Below are 17,083 nucleotides of genomic sequence, written 5' to 3'. Positions count from 1 at the left end.
CACCCTTCACTAACTACACTTCCCATGACAGCAAATAAATATTCACTAATAGGCTGCAAAAAATTAAAATTAAATTAAAGTTTGATAGAAATATCCATTGGCTATAGGTACGTTTTTAAACTGCACCGTTTTTTGCCTATTAGTGAATATTTCTTTAAGAACTGTATCACAAACTCTGAAGAAACATAAAATTTTGGTGGATAGCTTTCCAACATCCACACTAGTCTAGGAGGAGTGTATCAGGCTAGTTCAGAATTCAGAGAAAACAAATTCCTCAAGCATCCCTACCTGTGTGTCCAAAAAATCACTTGAATCTGGCCATCTTTGTACACGTTATTTTGCATCCTCCAGATTTCTGCTAATGCCCTGTTTGATTTTATAAAATACACTTCTTGCATCTCTGTGTTCTTTAACTATATAGAAATGCAAGGAGAAGGAACAGCAGAAGCTGGTCCATTAGGGCAAGCAGGGCACTGCCCTACCAAACTCAGTCTGCCTTCTGCCAGCCCCCACCTGATCACATTCTTACTTAGAACCAGCTTGAGGGGTTGCACTGGCTGTCAGCCTCCTCCTCCTCCTAGTCTCAGTGTTGTCTTGTAGAACTCAGCAGGGAGGCGGATGGGGACAAAAAACAGAATTATTTAGTTCCATCTATCATTGGCTCCAGCTCTGACAGCCACCGGCTCTGGCTCCACCTACTGTTGGCACAATAGAGGAAAATGGAGACTGTATATGAAAGATCGAACTTCTGTATTTAACACTCCCTGATGAAGGAACCAAGAGGTCCAAAAAGCATTGGATATTTTTCTCCTACCCATTTGCTTCTTGTTACCCCCACTCCCGGCAATCCCAATCAGCACCAGCTTTCATGGAGAAAGAAGTTAACAAATCACTTCAAGCTCTTCTGTGTCTGCCAAGCTTCAAGGCCCCATGCACTTTATGAGGTCACTAAATATCTCTTAAATTCCACAGGAGGATGTGTCTTTTTGTGCTTCGGTCCAAAAAATGTCAATTCAAGGCCCTTCAGAGATAGAAACAATTCAAGGATTGGGGTGTTAAAGCTTCTAGTTTTTAGTTTCAAATAATTCATCCTGACATTGGAACAACAGTCCCAAATAAGGCCAAAATATCTAAGAAATCTAACAATCTAGTATGCATAGCACAACACAGAAAGAGAACTATGCAGATGCTGTATTATTAAATGCACTTTTTTGTACCATGCAATAATTGATTCTGCTACCTCCATATATATAATACAAGAAAAGCAACGTTTCAATATACTTGCTTATATTGCATAATTCATGTTGCCTCTGCAAATCCAGGGGGGGGGAGGAACTATGTGGCCCCACCCCTGAGACACTGGAAATCATGCTTCTGCCCTCCAGACGTGGACTACAATGCCTATTATCCCATTGGCCATAAGACTGGGTTGATGGGAGTTGTAGTCCAAACACGACTAGAACAGTGGTGAAGAACCTCAGGCCTAGGGGCCAAATGTGGCCCTCCAAGCCTCTCTATCTGGCCCTCAGTACTCTCACCATGCCACATCCCCAGTGCCCCTCACTGGCCCTGTTTCATACCCTCGAGTGTTTTTGCCTGGCTGGAAACTACTTGAACTCTGACAATGCTTCTTGCTATCCTGGATGGAGGATAGAGAGGTAGATTGGGGGTGTGTGTGTGTAGCCCACTGCATAAAGATAAATTTTACATTTGTTGCTCCACCCACTTTTACCTTTAGCCCCACCCACCATTGTGGCATGTGACCTTCAGGCTGAAAAAGGTTCTCCATTCCTGATCCATAGGGCACCACAGTGGCTATCCATGGTTTAGATTCTCATGCTGCCAAGCTCTGGCCCCCAAAGTAGATTCCTGTACCTTTAACAGTTATGCAAACTAAGGAATTTCATCAGGCGAATTTCATCATCTCACTGCAGTATGATGAGCTGCATCTGATAGAAACGTTCTCTTCTACACAACTGTTGTCAGTATAGAAACCTGAGCCTCATCTTAGTTTGCCTCTGAGGGGTGTCTCCTATCACCATTTTCACACATCTCAATGAAATCATTCCTTACAAAATTTTAAATAAAACAAGCTTTATACTTTAAAGCACTTATATAATCCAATTAACCATGTGCCCTAATTTCAACAGGTCTGCTCTAAGTAAGACCAACATTGGATACATCAAAGCTGCCCAAAGTTCCAAGCATACATTTTCTCATTCAAATCTATGGGGTTGTCACCAACTAGATGTTTAAATTTAAGCATATTTGTAAGTGATTTTCCTGGGCTGGAAAAACTACTGTTGACAAAATAGTTTTTAAGCCATTGTTTTAAATTAGTGTTGCTGCTTTTTTTTGAACAGAGGCCGTTAACACAACCAGCAGAATTCAACAGGTGCAGCCCTTCTTTCCTTCACTGCATTTTCATGTCATGCTTATACATCTGTGGAAACAGCCTACAGAAAAGGTGGCAACCCTATTTTAGATAGCAACATACTTTCTATATTTTCATCTTCCCTCCCTCTCTTGTGATCCACTCTTAGAAGAAGCTCCTAGAATGACTGATCTAGGACACCTGTTGTTGCTATAATTATCTACCCAGGAGTTGTGGTTTTACTGCTCCTACTTAGCAACCCCATTGCCTTCATCATCCACTTAACATCTGCTCTATTAATTAAGGAGCCCCAGGAGGAAGCACAGCAGATGGAGAGGGAATTTCAGTAGGTATCATTTGTGTGTGCAACACCTGCACCTGTCATGCAGTAGTTGTATAGAGAAGGGAATTTCAGCCAGGGTACCTTATTAATGTTGTAAGCTTATCCCAGCTTTCCTCCAAGGAACTCACAGTGGTATACACAGTTCTCCCCACTTTCCATTTGATCCTCACAACAGCCCTATGAAGTAGGTTAGGCTGAGAGACTGTGACTGGCCCAAGGTCACCCAGCAAGCTTCATGGCTGAGTGGAGATCTGAATCCCGGTCTCCCAGGTCTTAATCCAATACTCTAAGCACTGCAACACTTGACATGCAAGCTGCTGAAATTCCCTCATCTACATGGCTATGAAAGGTGCAAGAACCCTGTCCTCTTTTTCACCTGGCCCAACAAACTGCAAATTATTTATTTATTTATTTATTTATTTATTGCACTTGTATAGGCAAAACTCTCTGGGTGGTTTACAGCAGCCAAAAACATTAAAACAAGTATACAATTTAAAACACATATTTTAAAAACAATTTAAAACACAATTTAAAAATTTAAAACAATATAAAAACAATTTAAAACACATGCTAAAATGCGTGGGAGAAGAGGAAAGTTTTGACCAGGTGCTGAAAAGATAACAGTGTTGGCACGAGGCGCACCTCATCACGGAGATCATTCCATAATTTGGGGGCCACCACTGAGAAGGCCCTCTCCCTTGTTGCCACCCTCCGAGCTTCCCTTGGAGTAGGCACCCGGAGGAGGGCCTTTGATCTTGAACGTAGTGTACGGGTGGGTTCGTATCGGGAGAGGCTTCTATCAGGTATTGTGGTCCCAAGCCATGTAAGGCTTTATAGGTCAAAACCTTTGTTATAATATGTAAAGTTTGGAATGATCATTTAAAATAATCTCCAGGTTCAGGAGCTGTCGTCTCTGTGGTTACAAAGGTGGAGAAAAGAAGAGTAGCTCAATGCACTAGCCAAGAGGACTGAGGGCTACTGGGAGATTCTACATCCCTCTTCCCACCAAGGGACACCAGCAAAAGGTCAGCTAGCCAGACCCGCAAATAGACCCATCTCTTTGTTCTGGAGACTGCACATCCTCTTTCCCTCCGCTTATGTGTTTAGTCTCTTTGCGTGCAAGCCTGAGGACAGGGCCTATCCCTTTGTTTTGATTTATGTGCTACACCTAGTTAAGGGAGGTGTCCTAGAAATAATTGCTATTTATTATAACAATTATATTGATCAGCAAGCAGGCCAACAGAGTGAAGGCTCTGTTCAGTTTTGTGTATATTATGCAGCATCTAGCACAGTGTTAGCATTACATATAATACTTTACTATGTCACAGTGCTTTAGAGCAGAAGCTATATAGTTGTTCATGGGATTATACTTTGCAAATGATGGGAAAGTGCCATCTTGCTGTTGTACAGGTAGACAATAATATTCTTGTGGGGCAAATAAACACAAGGGTCAATGATATGCCAACACGTGTGCTATATTCAATAGAGCCGACTTTTTTTACCTCTGACACCAAACACATGCATGTGGTATTCCAAAGCTGGGGAACATTTGGCCCTTTAGACATTGCTGAACTGCAACTCCTTTAACACCAGCAAGCATGGCAATGGCCAGGGATGATGTGAGTTGTAGTTTGGCCAAAGGTTCTCCAAATCTGTTGTATTTAATAGAGTTGACTTTTTTCTCTCTGACAAAGGCTCTGTGCCTTTTAGGGTAGAATATCAGGGCTTCCCCCAACCTGGTACCCTCCAAATGTTGGAGGATTCCAACTCCCATTATCCCTAACCACTAGCCATGCTGGTTGGGGCTGATGAGAGTTGGAGTCAAACAACATCCAAGGGCACCAGATTGGGGAAGGTCCAGTGAGGGGGGCCACAAAATTATAGCCAAGTACTCTACTCACATTCAGCAAGCCACAAAAATATTTCAAGCAGATCAAGACAAATTTGCTCATATCATTTAGTTCTACATTAATCTAATAAAATATATAGGCTGGGTTTTTCTTCCCACAAAAGGATTGAAAACAGGAGGGTTCACTTGACCCCCCCCATGCTGAAATAATTGTGAAGGAGGAGTTGTGGGACCATACAGGCAGTCTCATCTTTGCTACTGATGAACACTGCACCCACAGCCCACGCCCATCTGCATGTTTGGCCAGTGTGTGAAGGGGCTTCATACATGAACATCAGTAATGCTTCTTCATGCAAAGGGCCCCCCAGGCCCAATCACACCTCTCCTAAGAACATAAGAAGAGCTCTGCAGCATCAGACCAATGACCCGCCTAGTCCAGCATCTTGTTCTCACAGTGGCCAACCAGATGCCTATGGGAAGCCTGCAAGCAGGACCTGCGCACAAGAGCACTCTCCCCTCCAGCAACTGGTATTCGGAAGCATACCACCTCCGACTACAGAGGCAGAGCATAGACATCATGGCTAGTAGCCACTGATAACCTCCATGAATCCAGGGGCGTCACTACTGGGGTGCGGAGGGTGCGGACCGCACCCGGGTGACACCATGAGGGGGGTGACACCCAGAGCCGCCCCGCGCCGCCCCACGCCGTTGCCCGGCAAAGGAGCCGAGAAGCGCTCCGGGTTGGCGTCGGAGCAGCCAACTCCTCCTCGGAGGCAGGCGGGCAGGCGAGACCGAAAGCAGGCGCCCGCTCGTTGGCAGTGAAGCCTGGAGCGCGTGCTGAGTGCACGCGCGTGCACACACACACAGGGCCAGCCACCCCGTCCATGCACCTGGGAGGGCGCACGCCGGAGGTCGGCACCCCCCCACACTCCCGCTAGTGACGCCGCTCCATGAATCTGTCTAATCCTCTTTTAAAGCTGTCCCAAGTTGGTGGCCATCACTGCCTCTTGCATATAGGAGCTCTACATGTGAACTAATGACCCTTCACACTTGGGTGCACAGAGACCCTTGTTACATCAGCTGAACATGTGGGCAGTGAGAGAGGCATGGTCACAATGCACATCACTAGTGAGGTCAGGGTTAGCCTGTGTGGGCCCCCACCTCATGAATGCATAGGGAGGGGGGCTGTGGATCCTCAAGTGTTGACAACTTTTCCACCAGCCTCTGTAGCTTTGGCCTTTTACACTGGCTTGCTGTGTAGCAATCAGTAGCTGATCATAGCCCTGTTTAAGTGTGATGCCTGAGCAGGAAATATCAACCCGTGTTGCCTCCTACATCCCCATCCGCTAGTCCAAGGTCTTCCTGGGTTGGACAGGGAAGGCCTGAAGGAGGTTTCTACCCATGTTTGCTTGAACCCACCATGAGATTGGGAACCCTGCTTTATCAGAAGTCCTGCTTGTAGATCTCTAACAGTCCAGTCCTAACCATGTCTGCTCAGAAGTAAGTCCTACTGAATTCAATGGGGCTTACTCCAAGGTAAGTGGGATTGGAAACCCTAGTTAGAATTTATCATGAGATTGTTACTTGCTGTGGTAATAATCTTGATAACGCAAAATATACTGCAGACAGTGCAAAAAAAAAAAAGTACGAATCTTGATCATGCAAAATATATTATAGACATTGTAAAAATATACTTACACATCTTTAGCAGTTCCTGCAGTATCTAGAATGAAAAGAGCAATATGAAGACAGAATTACAAACATAGAACTGAGGTATAGCTTTTTGATCTCTCCCATTTCAGTCCCAGGCACTGCTAGGTTGAACAATGCTGCCATATTTCCCCAACTTTTCAGTTGTTTTCATTACTGCATATCCATAGCAGATTTTAGTTAGACCTGTTTGATTTCTGCCTGTCCTCCCCATAGCTGTTAAAAGTCATAGCAGGGCCTCCAATAGGGAGTAGAGGAGAAAAGATAGATGCCCTAAGGCCGAATAATATGGCAGCCCTATGCTCTCTTATTCTGGAGATGGCTGAGCTCATAGCATTAGAGAAGTAGGAATGGAGAGCAAGGTGATTTTGGCAGAACAGATCAAAACCAAGCAGTGGCAGTGGAAAACACCAGATGATGAACAGTGATAAAATGAATCACAACTTGGCTTTTAACCTGGGAACTAGGAGCAAAACTAGATGAAATATTGGAGATCTGTGATCGAATGTCACTTCTCTTTACATTTTAAACACATGAACAGTGACAGACAAGACTGACCTTTTCCCCTGTGCTACTTTCTTGATATAAATCTAGGGTGGCTAGATGTAAATGAGGACAGGGCTCTTGCATCTTTAATAGGTGTGTAGAAATTTCCTCTTTCTACACAACTATTAAAGGTGCAGGAGCCCTTTCCTCCTTTGTATCTGCCCACCGCAAACAATAATTCCCTGAATTGTAATTCCCCAAACTGAATTAATGTGGACAGCCAGTATGTTCAACAATACCCCCTTCATTTTTCCACTTCCATAATTTCTGAGCTATTGGCACCAGGGATGCGAAGGAGGTCAGCGGCTGCAGGGATGTGAGTGGGAGCCAGGGACAGCAAGCCCATTCCCTAACCCAAATGCAAACAACCAAGCTCATTCCACATACACATGTCTTTCTTAGCCACTGTGATTAAAGGTCAGGTTCATTTTTATATTGTGAGATTGTGATATTCTCCCCTCCCATACCTCCCTTGCATCTTCAATTTTATACTCTCTTAAATATCGTACCTATTTACTGTCAATCTTTTATTGTAATTAACGCATCCTTCAAAAGCCAGACATATACAAATACACTGGGAATCCAAAAAGGCAGGCAACAACAACAAAACACCACACTTTATCTCCCATCATATCAGCAGCTCCCGGTTCATGACTCACTCAGCCACTAAGTGCACAGAAGGCAGAAATCAATTAAGGATGACCTCATTCTCCCTCCCCTGTTATGAAAGGTTGTTTTATTTCTGCTGAGATGTCATGCACCAAAGCCTACAGTGAAACAGACTGCACGCAGCTTAGGCTACAGGCCTAACCTTATTTACTTGAAAGTAAGTGTAATGTTCCTCCCACTGGCACCACCTGTCAGGCTCCCACCCGTGGCTACCACCAGGGAGAAACGTAGTTTTTATTTTTCTTTAGCTCACCCTAGCACAGATCTCACAAGATCCCATTGCTAGGCAGCACCACCAGTCACTCCCTGTAAACAATACTGCTAGAGACTTCGCCTTAGTCTCCCTTCTGGCTTATTGTTACTTTGTGTCTGGGTGCACTTGCAGGCCACAACCCCCCTGTATCTTTGTGCCAATAAAGCATACAGCCCTGGGTTGCCCTGGGTACTTGATGATACACTATCTCTTCACCGCTGCCACCACTGATACTGTTTCTCCACCTTGGTAATTACCCTGCCCACCCTTCTGGTCTGTGAAAGCCCCAGCCAAGGACCAGGCTTTTGGTAAACTAATAAAATATTTATTTATAAACACCAGGAAATAACAAGATTATGTAAGGTATGTTTAACAAGCGTATGGTTTCATATAGTGTCACTCTTTATGTTTCTGATCATATATATATTGCTTAAATATCAGCAAAATACAATCCAAGCCTCCCTCAGAACTCTGCCAACCCACTCCTCCAAAATCCCTCTCATCAACCAACCCTCAACAACTCCCCCCCAACTCAACTGTCATCCTCTCATTTATACCTTCAGCCATTCAAACACTCAGCCAATCATCATACAGCATTCTCCAGCATTCTAGACCATGTACTCCCCCCTCTCACTCAATCACTTACCATATATAATAATAATAATAAACTTTATTTCTACCCCGCCCTTTTTCCATTAGGACTCAGAGAGGCTTACAACTAAAAACACCATTAAAACATACAGAGTATATTATTAAAAAAGAATTAAACTATGAGAAAAATTAAAACCATAAAATATAGGTTAAAAACAGCGGACAATTTAAAATAATAAAATCATATAATGTAATCACCAAACCTGTGACACTTAATCCTGGTCGTTCTCTATCCCAAATGCCCATTGAAATAAAACAGTCTTTACTTGTCGCCGGAAAGACGGCAAGGAAGGAGCTGATCGCACCTCACTCGGAAGGGAGTTCCACAGCCTAGGGGCGGCCACCGAAAAGGCCCTATCTCGTGTCCGCGTCATATGTGCTTGCGAAGGTGTGGGGAACACAAGAAGGGCCTCACCTGAAGATCTCAAATCCCGGACAGGTTCATGTAGGGAGATACGATCTGTCAAATAGTCTGGACCTGAGCCGTATAGGGCTTTGTAGGTCAAAACCAGCACTTTGAATTGTGACCGGAAACAAATTGGCAGCCAGTGGAGCTGTTGTAACAGGGGAGTTGTATGGTCCCTGTAACCAGCCCCGGTTAGCACTCTGGCTGCAGCTCTTTGTACCAATTTAAGTTTCTGAACAGTCTTCAAAGGCAGCCCACGTAGAGCGCGTTACAGTAGTCTAAGCGGGATGTAACCAAGGCATGCATCACCCTAGTCAGATCAGGTAGCTCCAGGAACGGGCGCAGCTGCCACACCAGTTTTAATTGGGCAAATGCACTCCTGGATACAGCAGCAATCTGGGCCTCCAAATTCAAAGCTGAGTCCAGGAGTACACCCAAACTGCGAACCTCAGACTTCAGGGGGAGTGCGACCCCATCCAGCACCGGTTGAATCCCTATTCCCTGATCTGCCCTCCGACTGACCAGGAGTACCTCTGTTTTGTCAGGATTTAATCTCAACTTGTTTGCCCTCATCCAGTCCATCATTGATGCCAGACACTGGTTTAGGGCCTGTACCGCTTAATAAACACACACCATATTTACAGATATTAAAATACAGGGACATCACAGTAAGCTCCACTGAATTAAAAAGGCTTCCTGTAGACATGGTTAAAATTGTGTTATTAGGCTTTGAGAAAAGATGTGAAGAACCTTTGGTCTTCCAGAACTACAACTTCCATCATTCCTGGCTATTAGCCATGTTTGCTGGGGTGGATGGGAGTTGTAATTCAGCGAACAGGAGCAGCCAATTGGCACCAAAGTAACGTGGGCCAAGGAAAGGGAAGTCCTCAAGATACCAAGCCAAAAAACAAAATGGAGGGTTTGTGAGGTAATAACGATGGTTTATTATAGGCGAACATGTTTCGGGTGACCACACCACCTTTTGTCAAGGGCAATCTTAGGAAGGCTTAAAGATAATTCCTTGTAGAATTAAAAAGTTAAATGCCAAAGATTTAGTTCAGCAACATCTGGAGGGCCAAAGGCTCCCCAGTCCTGGATTACTCAGAGATGGTTCGAGATTCAGTGGGACTCTGAATGTTTTTGTAATATCCTATATACCAGCCTTCCCCAGCCTGGTGCTACAATTCCCATCAGCCCCAACCAGCATGGCCAAAGATGATGGGAGTTTGTAGCCCAACAACATCTAAAGTGCTATTTAATAATGAACTTGTTCTCCATATGTAGATTCTTATGTAGCCAAACAGCACCATCTATGCCAGGTGTGGGAAATCTTTGGCCCTCCAGATATTGCTGAACTACAACTCCCATCATTCTTGGCCATTGGCCATGATTCCTAGGGCTGATGAGGGTTGTAGTTCAGCAATGCCTGGAGGACCAAATGTTCTCCAGCCATGGGGCAGAAGAAGGAAGTTCAGCAGGTGTAGTTTATCATGCAACATTTTGTTATAGGTCCTACCTGTTTTCTTTGTAATTGTTAGGTTCCATGCGGCCACACTAACACAGAGGGAATTTTTGCAATATAAGTTAGAAGGATCACGTAGCAGATAGCGGGAAAGACCCTTCTCTGCCTGAGACCTTGGACACCAGCTGCCAGTCAGAGTAGATAATAACTGGCTCGCTAGACACACAGTCTGACCTGGGATGAGACAGTTTCTACATGAGCGCCATTGAAATGAATGAGCTTTGAGTAGAGCCAGTTACTGATAACTATTCCAAAAGACAAAAAAGCATTCTATTTAATTCTACTCTAATGTGGTGGAATTTAGCAACTGTGCAAGCAGAGATTTGATCTACGCTGCCAATTCAAGTGTTCCCACTTTGAGTTAAAATGAACCTGGCAACTAAGCAGCATCAGACTGAAAATATGTCAGAGGGAAATGGAAATCTTGCAAAATGGAGGAGAAGGAGCAAGAGGTGATAACAGAGCATGTCAAATCCAACAGCAGTAATGGAAAACCCCAAACAATCAGCACTGGTTTATTTTATCACAACACAATTTTGAATTTGTGTCCTAGCCTTCCATTGCTTAGATGGCAAAGAACACAATGGCACTCCCTTGCATCCCGTGCACAGAAGCCGACTGAACTGGCAGTCAGATCTTATTTCAACCTTGTTAATTGAAAAGCATTTCCTGCTACACCACAGGGCAGCAGGCTGGCTTAGAGGTGTGCAGGCCATGCCGCATGGCACACACACAGAGCTTTGTCTGCCAACACTTAGCTGCCACTCTCCACCTGCTCCTCCTGAATGTGACACCTGAAGCAGCTGCCTCACCTTGCCTAACGATAGGGCCAGCCCCAGAAAGCAACGCAAAATAAATCTAGCCCACTAAGAGGGTCTCGATCAGTTTTCTCTGCCTTACTGGAATCAGAAGCTAGAAAGAGCTACTTTGTTTTACAGTAGAACTGGAGGGAGAGGAAGAATGAAGAGGAGAAGGCGAGAGAGGAAGGGGCCAGTCACACAGTGACATTTTCTCACAGTCTAGGGCAGGTGTGGGGAGCCTTTGGCACCTCCAGATCTACAACTCCCATCATCCCTGGTCATTGGCCATGCTTGCTGGGGCTAATGGGAGTTGTAATTCAGCAACATGGGGACGGGCAAAGGTTTCCCAACCTTTATCTAGGGCAATATCCACACCAAACATTTAAAGCATTATTATACCATTTTAACAGTCATGGTTTCCCCCAAAGAACCCTGGGAACTGTAATTTGTTAAGGGTGCTGAAACTTGTTAGGAGACTTCTGTTTCTCACACAGACCTATAATTTCTAGAGTTCCCTAGGAAGAAGAGTTTGCTAGGAAGGATTGATTGTTAACCCACTCTGAGACTTGTAGCTCTGTGAGAGGAACAAGGGTCTCCTAGGAACACTCAGCACCATTAAGAAACTACAGCTCCCAGGATTCTTTGAGGAAAGCCCTGAATGTTTAAAGTAGTATAATAGTACTTTAAATGTATGGCACGGATGTGGCCTAAGATCTTAGGGCTGCCCTTCTTATATTCCACCCCACCACCACTCCGGATTGCCCCATTATGAAAGAACAAACACATATACACACATGCAGAAGTGTGGCCACTTGCACATCACAAAAAGAAAAGGAAATGCATCACTAAAACAAAGGAGAAAAGGGGGCATTGATTTGCATATAATTTCCATATGCTAATTCTTATGTATAGATGCAATTTAAAAATAATTACCATAACTTAAAGAGAAACACAAGACATGTCCCCAAAATGAGGAAGACGGTGACCTGTGGGTCTGCCTTCTCCATGTGCTGTCCATGTGCTAACTGCATTGATGAACAAGGCTCAGGCCTTTGCTCTCCCTAATTTAAACCAGACCTGGACCAGACACCCCCTCCAACAGAGGACTGTCATCTGCAAAAATAGGGCACACGTGTCCACCCTGACAAACACACAGAGATTCTGGGCGGTTCTGATAAAGCTTACACAGCTTTAGTCAGTGATTAATTGCAGAAGAAAAGAATGATTTCCCATGCATCCAGCACCATATCTTATATCTTAGTATGGCATGTATGAGTCAGCTGAGGGTTTCATCAGCTCACAAGAAACAATCAACTTGAAGAACAATTTTCAGCAAATACTCTTGATTGATTGGCATGCTCTTGAGCAAGAAACAGGCACGTCCCGTGTCATCCAAATCATTTTTAAATTAAAACTGAGTTCAAAAGTTGAAAGGCATCTTTTCCTTGCACTCCTAATGAATCCTTATCTGTAAGAACTTCTGTGTTTAGTGGCTTGCCAGGAGATATGCCAAGTTTTGCAACAAATACTTTCCCCACCTACAGCCAAGAGGAAGACACAGAATAATCTCCACAGCAAACTTTATCTCCAATTTCAAGCCAATTTTGGTTAAAGAGATGTGGGACTGACACCAAATTCAGCTCCCAGCATTCTGTAAGTCGGGTAGGGAGCCTTTTTTCAGCCCGAGGGCCGTATTCCCTTCTGAGCAACCTTCTAGGGGCCATATGCCAGCAGTGGGCAGGCCAGAGGCAAAAGTGGGCAGAGCAACAAATGTGAATTTTACTTTTGTAGAGTAGAACTAAATGGGCCTGATACTATGTGCTTATGACAGCTGTGGCTCTGGAGTAAGAACGAGAGCAGAGACCTGCTGGTCAGCTGGGAAAGGGAATCCTCCAAGCCCACTGCCTCCTCAAAATGGTCTTCTGGAAAGATGTGGGCTTTACAACTTCCACTTCCCTGCTTAACGACAGCCTAAATAGTTCTTTCACTGCTACGTCTGGCATGCCAGCTAAGGCTAATGGGAGCTGTAGCTCAGAACATCTGGACAGCACCAGGCCAGGGAAGACTGATCTGTGCGGTTTGTACCAATCAGAGGAGTTTACTGCCTGTTTTGTTTAATTTATTTGCAGTATTTGTGTGCCAATTAATAACATTGATCTCTGGGCAGCTTACAGCATTGGCCTAGCCTGCCAATGACGACCAAACTTGGCTCTGTAATGTACAGGAGAGACAGTCCTACTCAGTGATGCAGTAAGGTAATTCTGGGTACAGGGCTCAATGGTCTTATAAGGGATGGGTGGGGTGCTTTTTATATGGTAATGCATATTGAGTCACTAATTTCTAAATGTGGTAAGCCAGCCCTGCTGTGTTTCGTGGTTCTACCGCCCATTTAGGGCCTGGACATCTGCCCAAAGTCCTACCCTAACAGAGCCACTGATCCTGCTGTGGGTGTCCTACAAATTTAAGCAGCCATGACCCTGCATGGAAAATCATCACTACATCTTAGTCCAAGATAAAAATGACTCGATTATTTGTTTTTATGGTGCATTCAGGCAATCCACTGCATATAAGAATAATATTTTGTTGTTGCTGGTGTTCATCGTCAAACTAACTTAAGACACCAAAATATTTACTGGCTCTTTGAAACTGTAACAGATTGGCACTGGATGTTTCTGCTGACAGTTATCAAATGCACTCCAGATAGAAAGCACTGTTTAAAGTGTTCCAAGGCTCTGGTGCATATATGGAAAGGGTAGCACAAGGTTGGTTTTGAGGAGTTTCCTGGGAAGAGGGATTGACTGTTAAGCCACTCTGGGAACAGCAGCTTTGTGAGGGGCATAGGGGGTCTCCTACCAACTCTCAGCACCTTTAGCAAATGACAGTTCCCATGATTCTTTGGGGGAAGCCATGACTGTTTAAAGTGGTATGATACTGCTTTAAATGTATAGTTCAGGTGGGGCCACAGAGTGAGTCGTGGAGCTGATGCAATTAAATCTTGTCAAGCAGTAAAACAAGAGGCAGGAAAAAGCTCACCATCATCACCACCTTCTGCAGTTGCTGCAGCAAGCCAGCAGGGCTTTGGAAGTGGCAGATGCTCTGCCACCGAAACTCCCCCTCCCCAAATCAGATTGTTCTGCCCATTGCCTATACGCCCAAAGAATCCACTCGCAGGAGGCTGTCAGCTACAACTCTACACAATTCACCGCTCTGTCCTTCTTTTCTCCCTCCAGTGGTCCACTCCATTCCATCGCTCCTGGTGCAGCAGAATTGCCTGCCTTGAGAGGAGACATACCAAAACAGCTCACACGGAAAGGCAGGGGATGGGCTGCTCTGAGGAAAGGTAGCAGTTCTTGCTCCTACATGTTCTGCTCAAAATGGAAAGCTGGAGTCTGCAGACTCCCAAGCAGTCTACTTATGAGAAGGCTCCCCTGCCTGCCCTTTGTTTGCCTCCATTTCTCTTGTCACCGTCTTGCAGTGTACGTGTGGGTTGTGAATGCAGGTAGAACACTACAGGAATAAAAGCAAAAAAAGGAACAAAATGGGACAGGGCAATGATGCAGACATTCTCTAAAGGCCATTCCACATATTATGTGGCAGCAAACCAAGCATATGTTCGACAAGGAGCTGCAATGTTAACATTCCAACATCTATATCAAGTATGGGGAACCTTTGGCCCTCCAGATGTTGCTGGACTACAACTCCCATCAGCCCCAGCAAGCATGGTCAATGGCCAGGAATGGTTCCTCACACCTGCTGTATATGACACACAAGTTTGCAAATATGTATTTGCTCCCTTCACATTTTGCATTTTGAGAAGTATACACTCAAATTACCTTAGAAGTACACCTCCCATCATAAATGTGTGAAACAGTGCTGCATTTTAGTTTTTCTAAAATTGCAGTGAAAAGCTTGGAATCTGTGGCCAGATTTGCATATCAAGGTAAGCCAAATTAGGTTTACTGCAAGTGTGGGGAGCTTTTGGCCCTCCAGATGTTGCTGAACTCCAGTTCCCATCATCCCCAGCCATTGGCCATGCTTGCTGAGGATGATGGGAGTTGTAGTTCAGCAACATCTGGAGGGTCAAAGGTTCCCACCACTGGCTTACCAGTACTATGCAAACATGCTGGCTCCTAAGGAGGAGCTCACACCTGCTTTGCTCCTTCCTGGTTGTTATAGCTCAGTGTTGCATTGTAGCTAAGCCATGGTTTGGCTTAGTGTGTCATTTGAAACTTGTATCGCGGTTAAGGTCTCTCCTCCTCAACCACAATCTGTAGGTTTGTCATACAGTTACAGATCATGGTTAAGGAAGAAAGATCTTAACCATGATCCCTGCTTCAGCCAAAATGCTCAGCTAAACCTTGGCTTAGCTGCCACACCACATTGTGCTAAAAGGACCAAAAGGAGCAAAGCAGCTGCAATCTCCTCTCTGGGAACCAGCACATTCACATGTTCCTGCTGAGCCATGGTTTAGCTTAGCATTAGGTGCAAACATGGCCTGTGAGTGGTGACCTGTGAAAGGGATCAGAAACCAAGCAAGACTTGGGGCCTATGCAGATTTTGGTACCTGGCATGCCAGTGGCAGATTTTAGGAATAGAGAACTCTGAGCTTCAGCCTAACCTGGAAACCATATCATGTAACCAAGAAACCCTTTTTCTCCTATCCTAGATATGTGAGATCTGGTAATTCAGTAGTGATGAAAAGGCACTCTGCACATGCTCATATGCTCTAAGACTAAAGCCTGCCGTTAAAAACAGTATCTGAAGCACAGCATAGTCCTATATGTGTCTCTCTTTATAATGACTTTGTTATGTGCCTTCGAGTCGATTATGACTTATGGGGACCCTATGCATCAGCTATCTCCAATAGCATCTGTCATGAACCACCCTGTTCAGATCTTGTAAGTTCAGGTCTGTGGCTTCCTTTAAGGAATCAATCCATCTCTTCTTTGGTCTCTCTCTTTTTCTACTCCCTTCTGTTTTTCCCATATTGTCTTTGCTAGTGAATCATGTCTTCTCGTTATGTGTCCAAAGTATAATAACCTCATTGACAATGCCTGCCCAGATCGCACCCCATCCCATTCTTCCTGTTATTTCTTGCTTTCAAATCCCTTTCCACAATTTTTGTAAGCAGAATAGATTCTCCAGTAAATAAATATATCCAAATACACTCAACTTGCATAATTTATTATGCTCTGGAATACGGGTTTTCTTGGAACAAAATGGGCTGAAGGCAACCCTGGTTATTATCTCAGCATTTAACCTTCAGTACAGAGTATGTAAGTAAACACACAATTCTCTCCAGTGGCTATATTTCCTATTCTTCAAGGTTCAGTTTGGGGGTTTTCTAGCAGAAGACAAAGGGTGAACCTCAGGCTATTGCTCAAACCATTAGTGGGGATTGAAGGGACAGGATAATACTTATCTCTTGATACATGAAAACTGATAACCCTTTGCAATGTAATTGTACCTAGAATACCTAACAGAGCCATTATAACACTTACTAAGCAGTTGCTTTTTATTGCAGATATTCTTTCATAAGCAAAATTCATGAGGGCATCAGTTAAGAGTTGCTAATGCATGTGCACACGTACACAAAAAGTCTGGGCTGATCTTCTGCTTTTAACAGCTCTTTATCTGCAGAAATTAGCAACTGAGACTTTATACCAGCTATGGAGATAATCATTATCACTTGCTAATGTTTAAAGCTCAAGTTGCATTCTAGGAAAAGGCATGGACGAGCAAAAAAAGATTGGCTTCTTACCGCTATGAAAAGTTTGTTTAAAGAATGATGGGTATGCTCTGCTTCCATGGTTGGAGATAGCATGTTTCTGAATACCAGTTGCTGGAAACTGGAGGAGGGAAGAGTGCACTTGTGCTCAGGTCCTACTTCTGGGCTTCCCATAGGCATCTGGTTGGCCACTGTAAGAACAGGATGCTGGACTAGATGGGCCACTGGCTTG

The 17,083-nt window shown here is 44.4% G+C and overlaps 1 protein-coding gene across 5 annotated transcripts in view; it reads right to left on the bottom strand.

Annotated features, from left to right (window-relative positions):
* The window catches only part of C8H12orf75 (chromosome 8 C12orf75 homolog), a 45,415-nt gene that overhangs the window by 16,142 nt on the left and 12,190 nt on the right, over positions 1–17,083 (bottom strand). For all 5 annotated transcript variants that reach the window (XR_009764385.1, XR_009764386.1, XM_061638918.1 and 2 more), the window contains exon 2: positions 6,265–6,289. Coding sequence is in view for 3 of the 5 variants with exons in the window: in XM_061638918.1 (XP_061494902.1) it covers positions 6,265–6,289 (25 nt within the window). In the remaining 2 variants the exon portion in view is untranslated. The remainder of the gene's footprint in view (positions 1–6,264; positions 6,290–17,083) is intronic.

The sequence above is a fragment of the Rhineura floridana genome, chromosome 8 (assembly GCF_030035675.1).
Source record: "Rhineura floridana isolate rRhiFlo1 chromosome 8, rRhiFlo1.hap2, whole genome shotgun sequence".
Classification (NCBI taxonomy): domain Eukaryota; kingdom Metazoa; phylum Chordata; class Lepidosauria; order Squamata; family Rhineuridae; genus Rhineura; species Rhineura floridana.
This window is presented reverse-complemented; position numbering and strand designations above follow the sequence as displayed.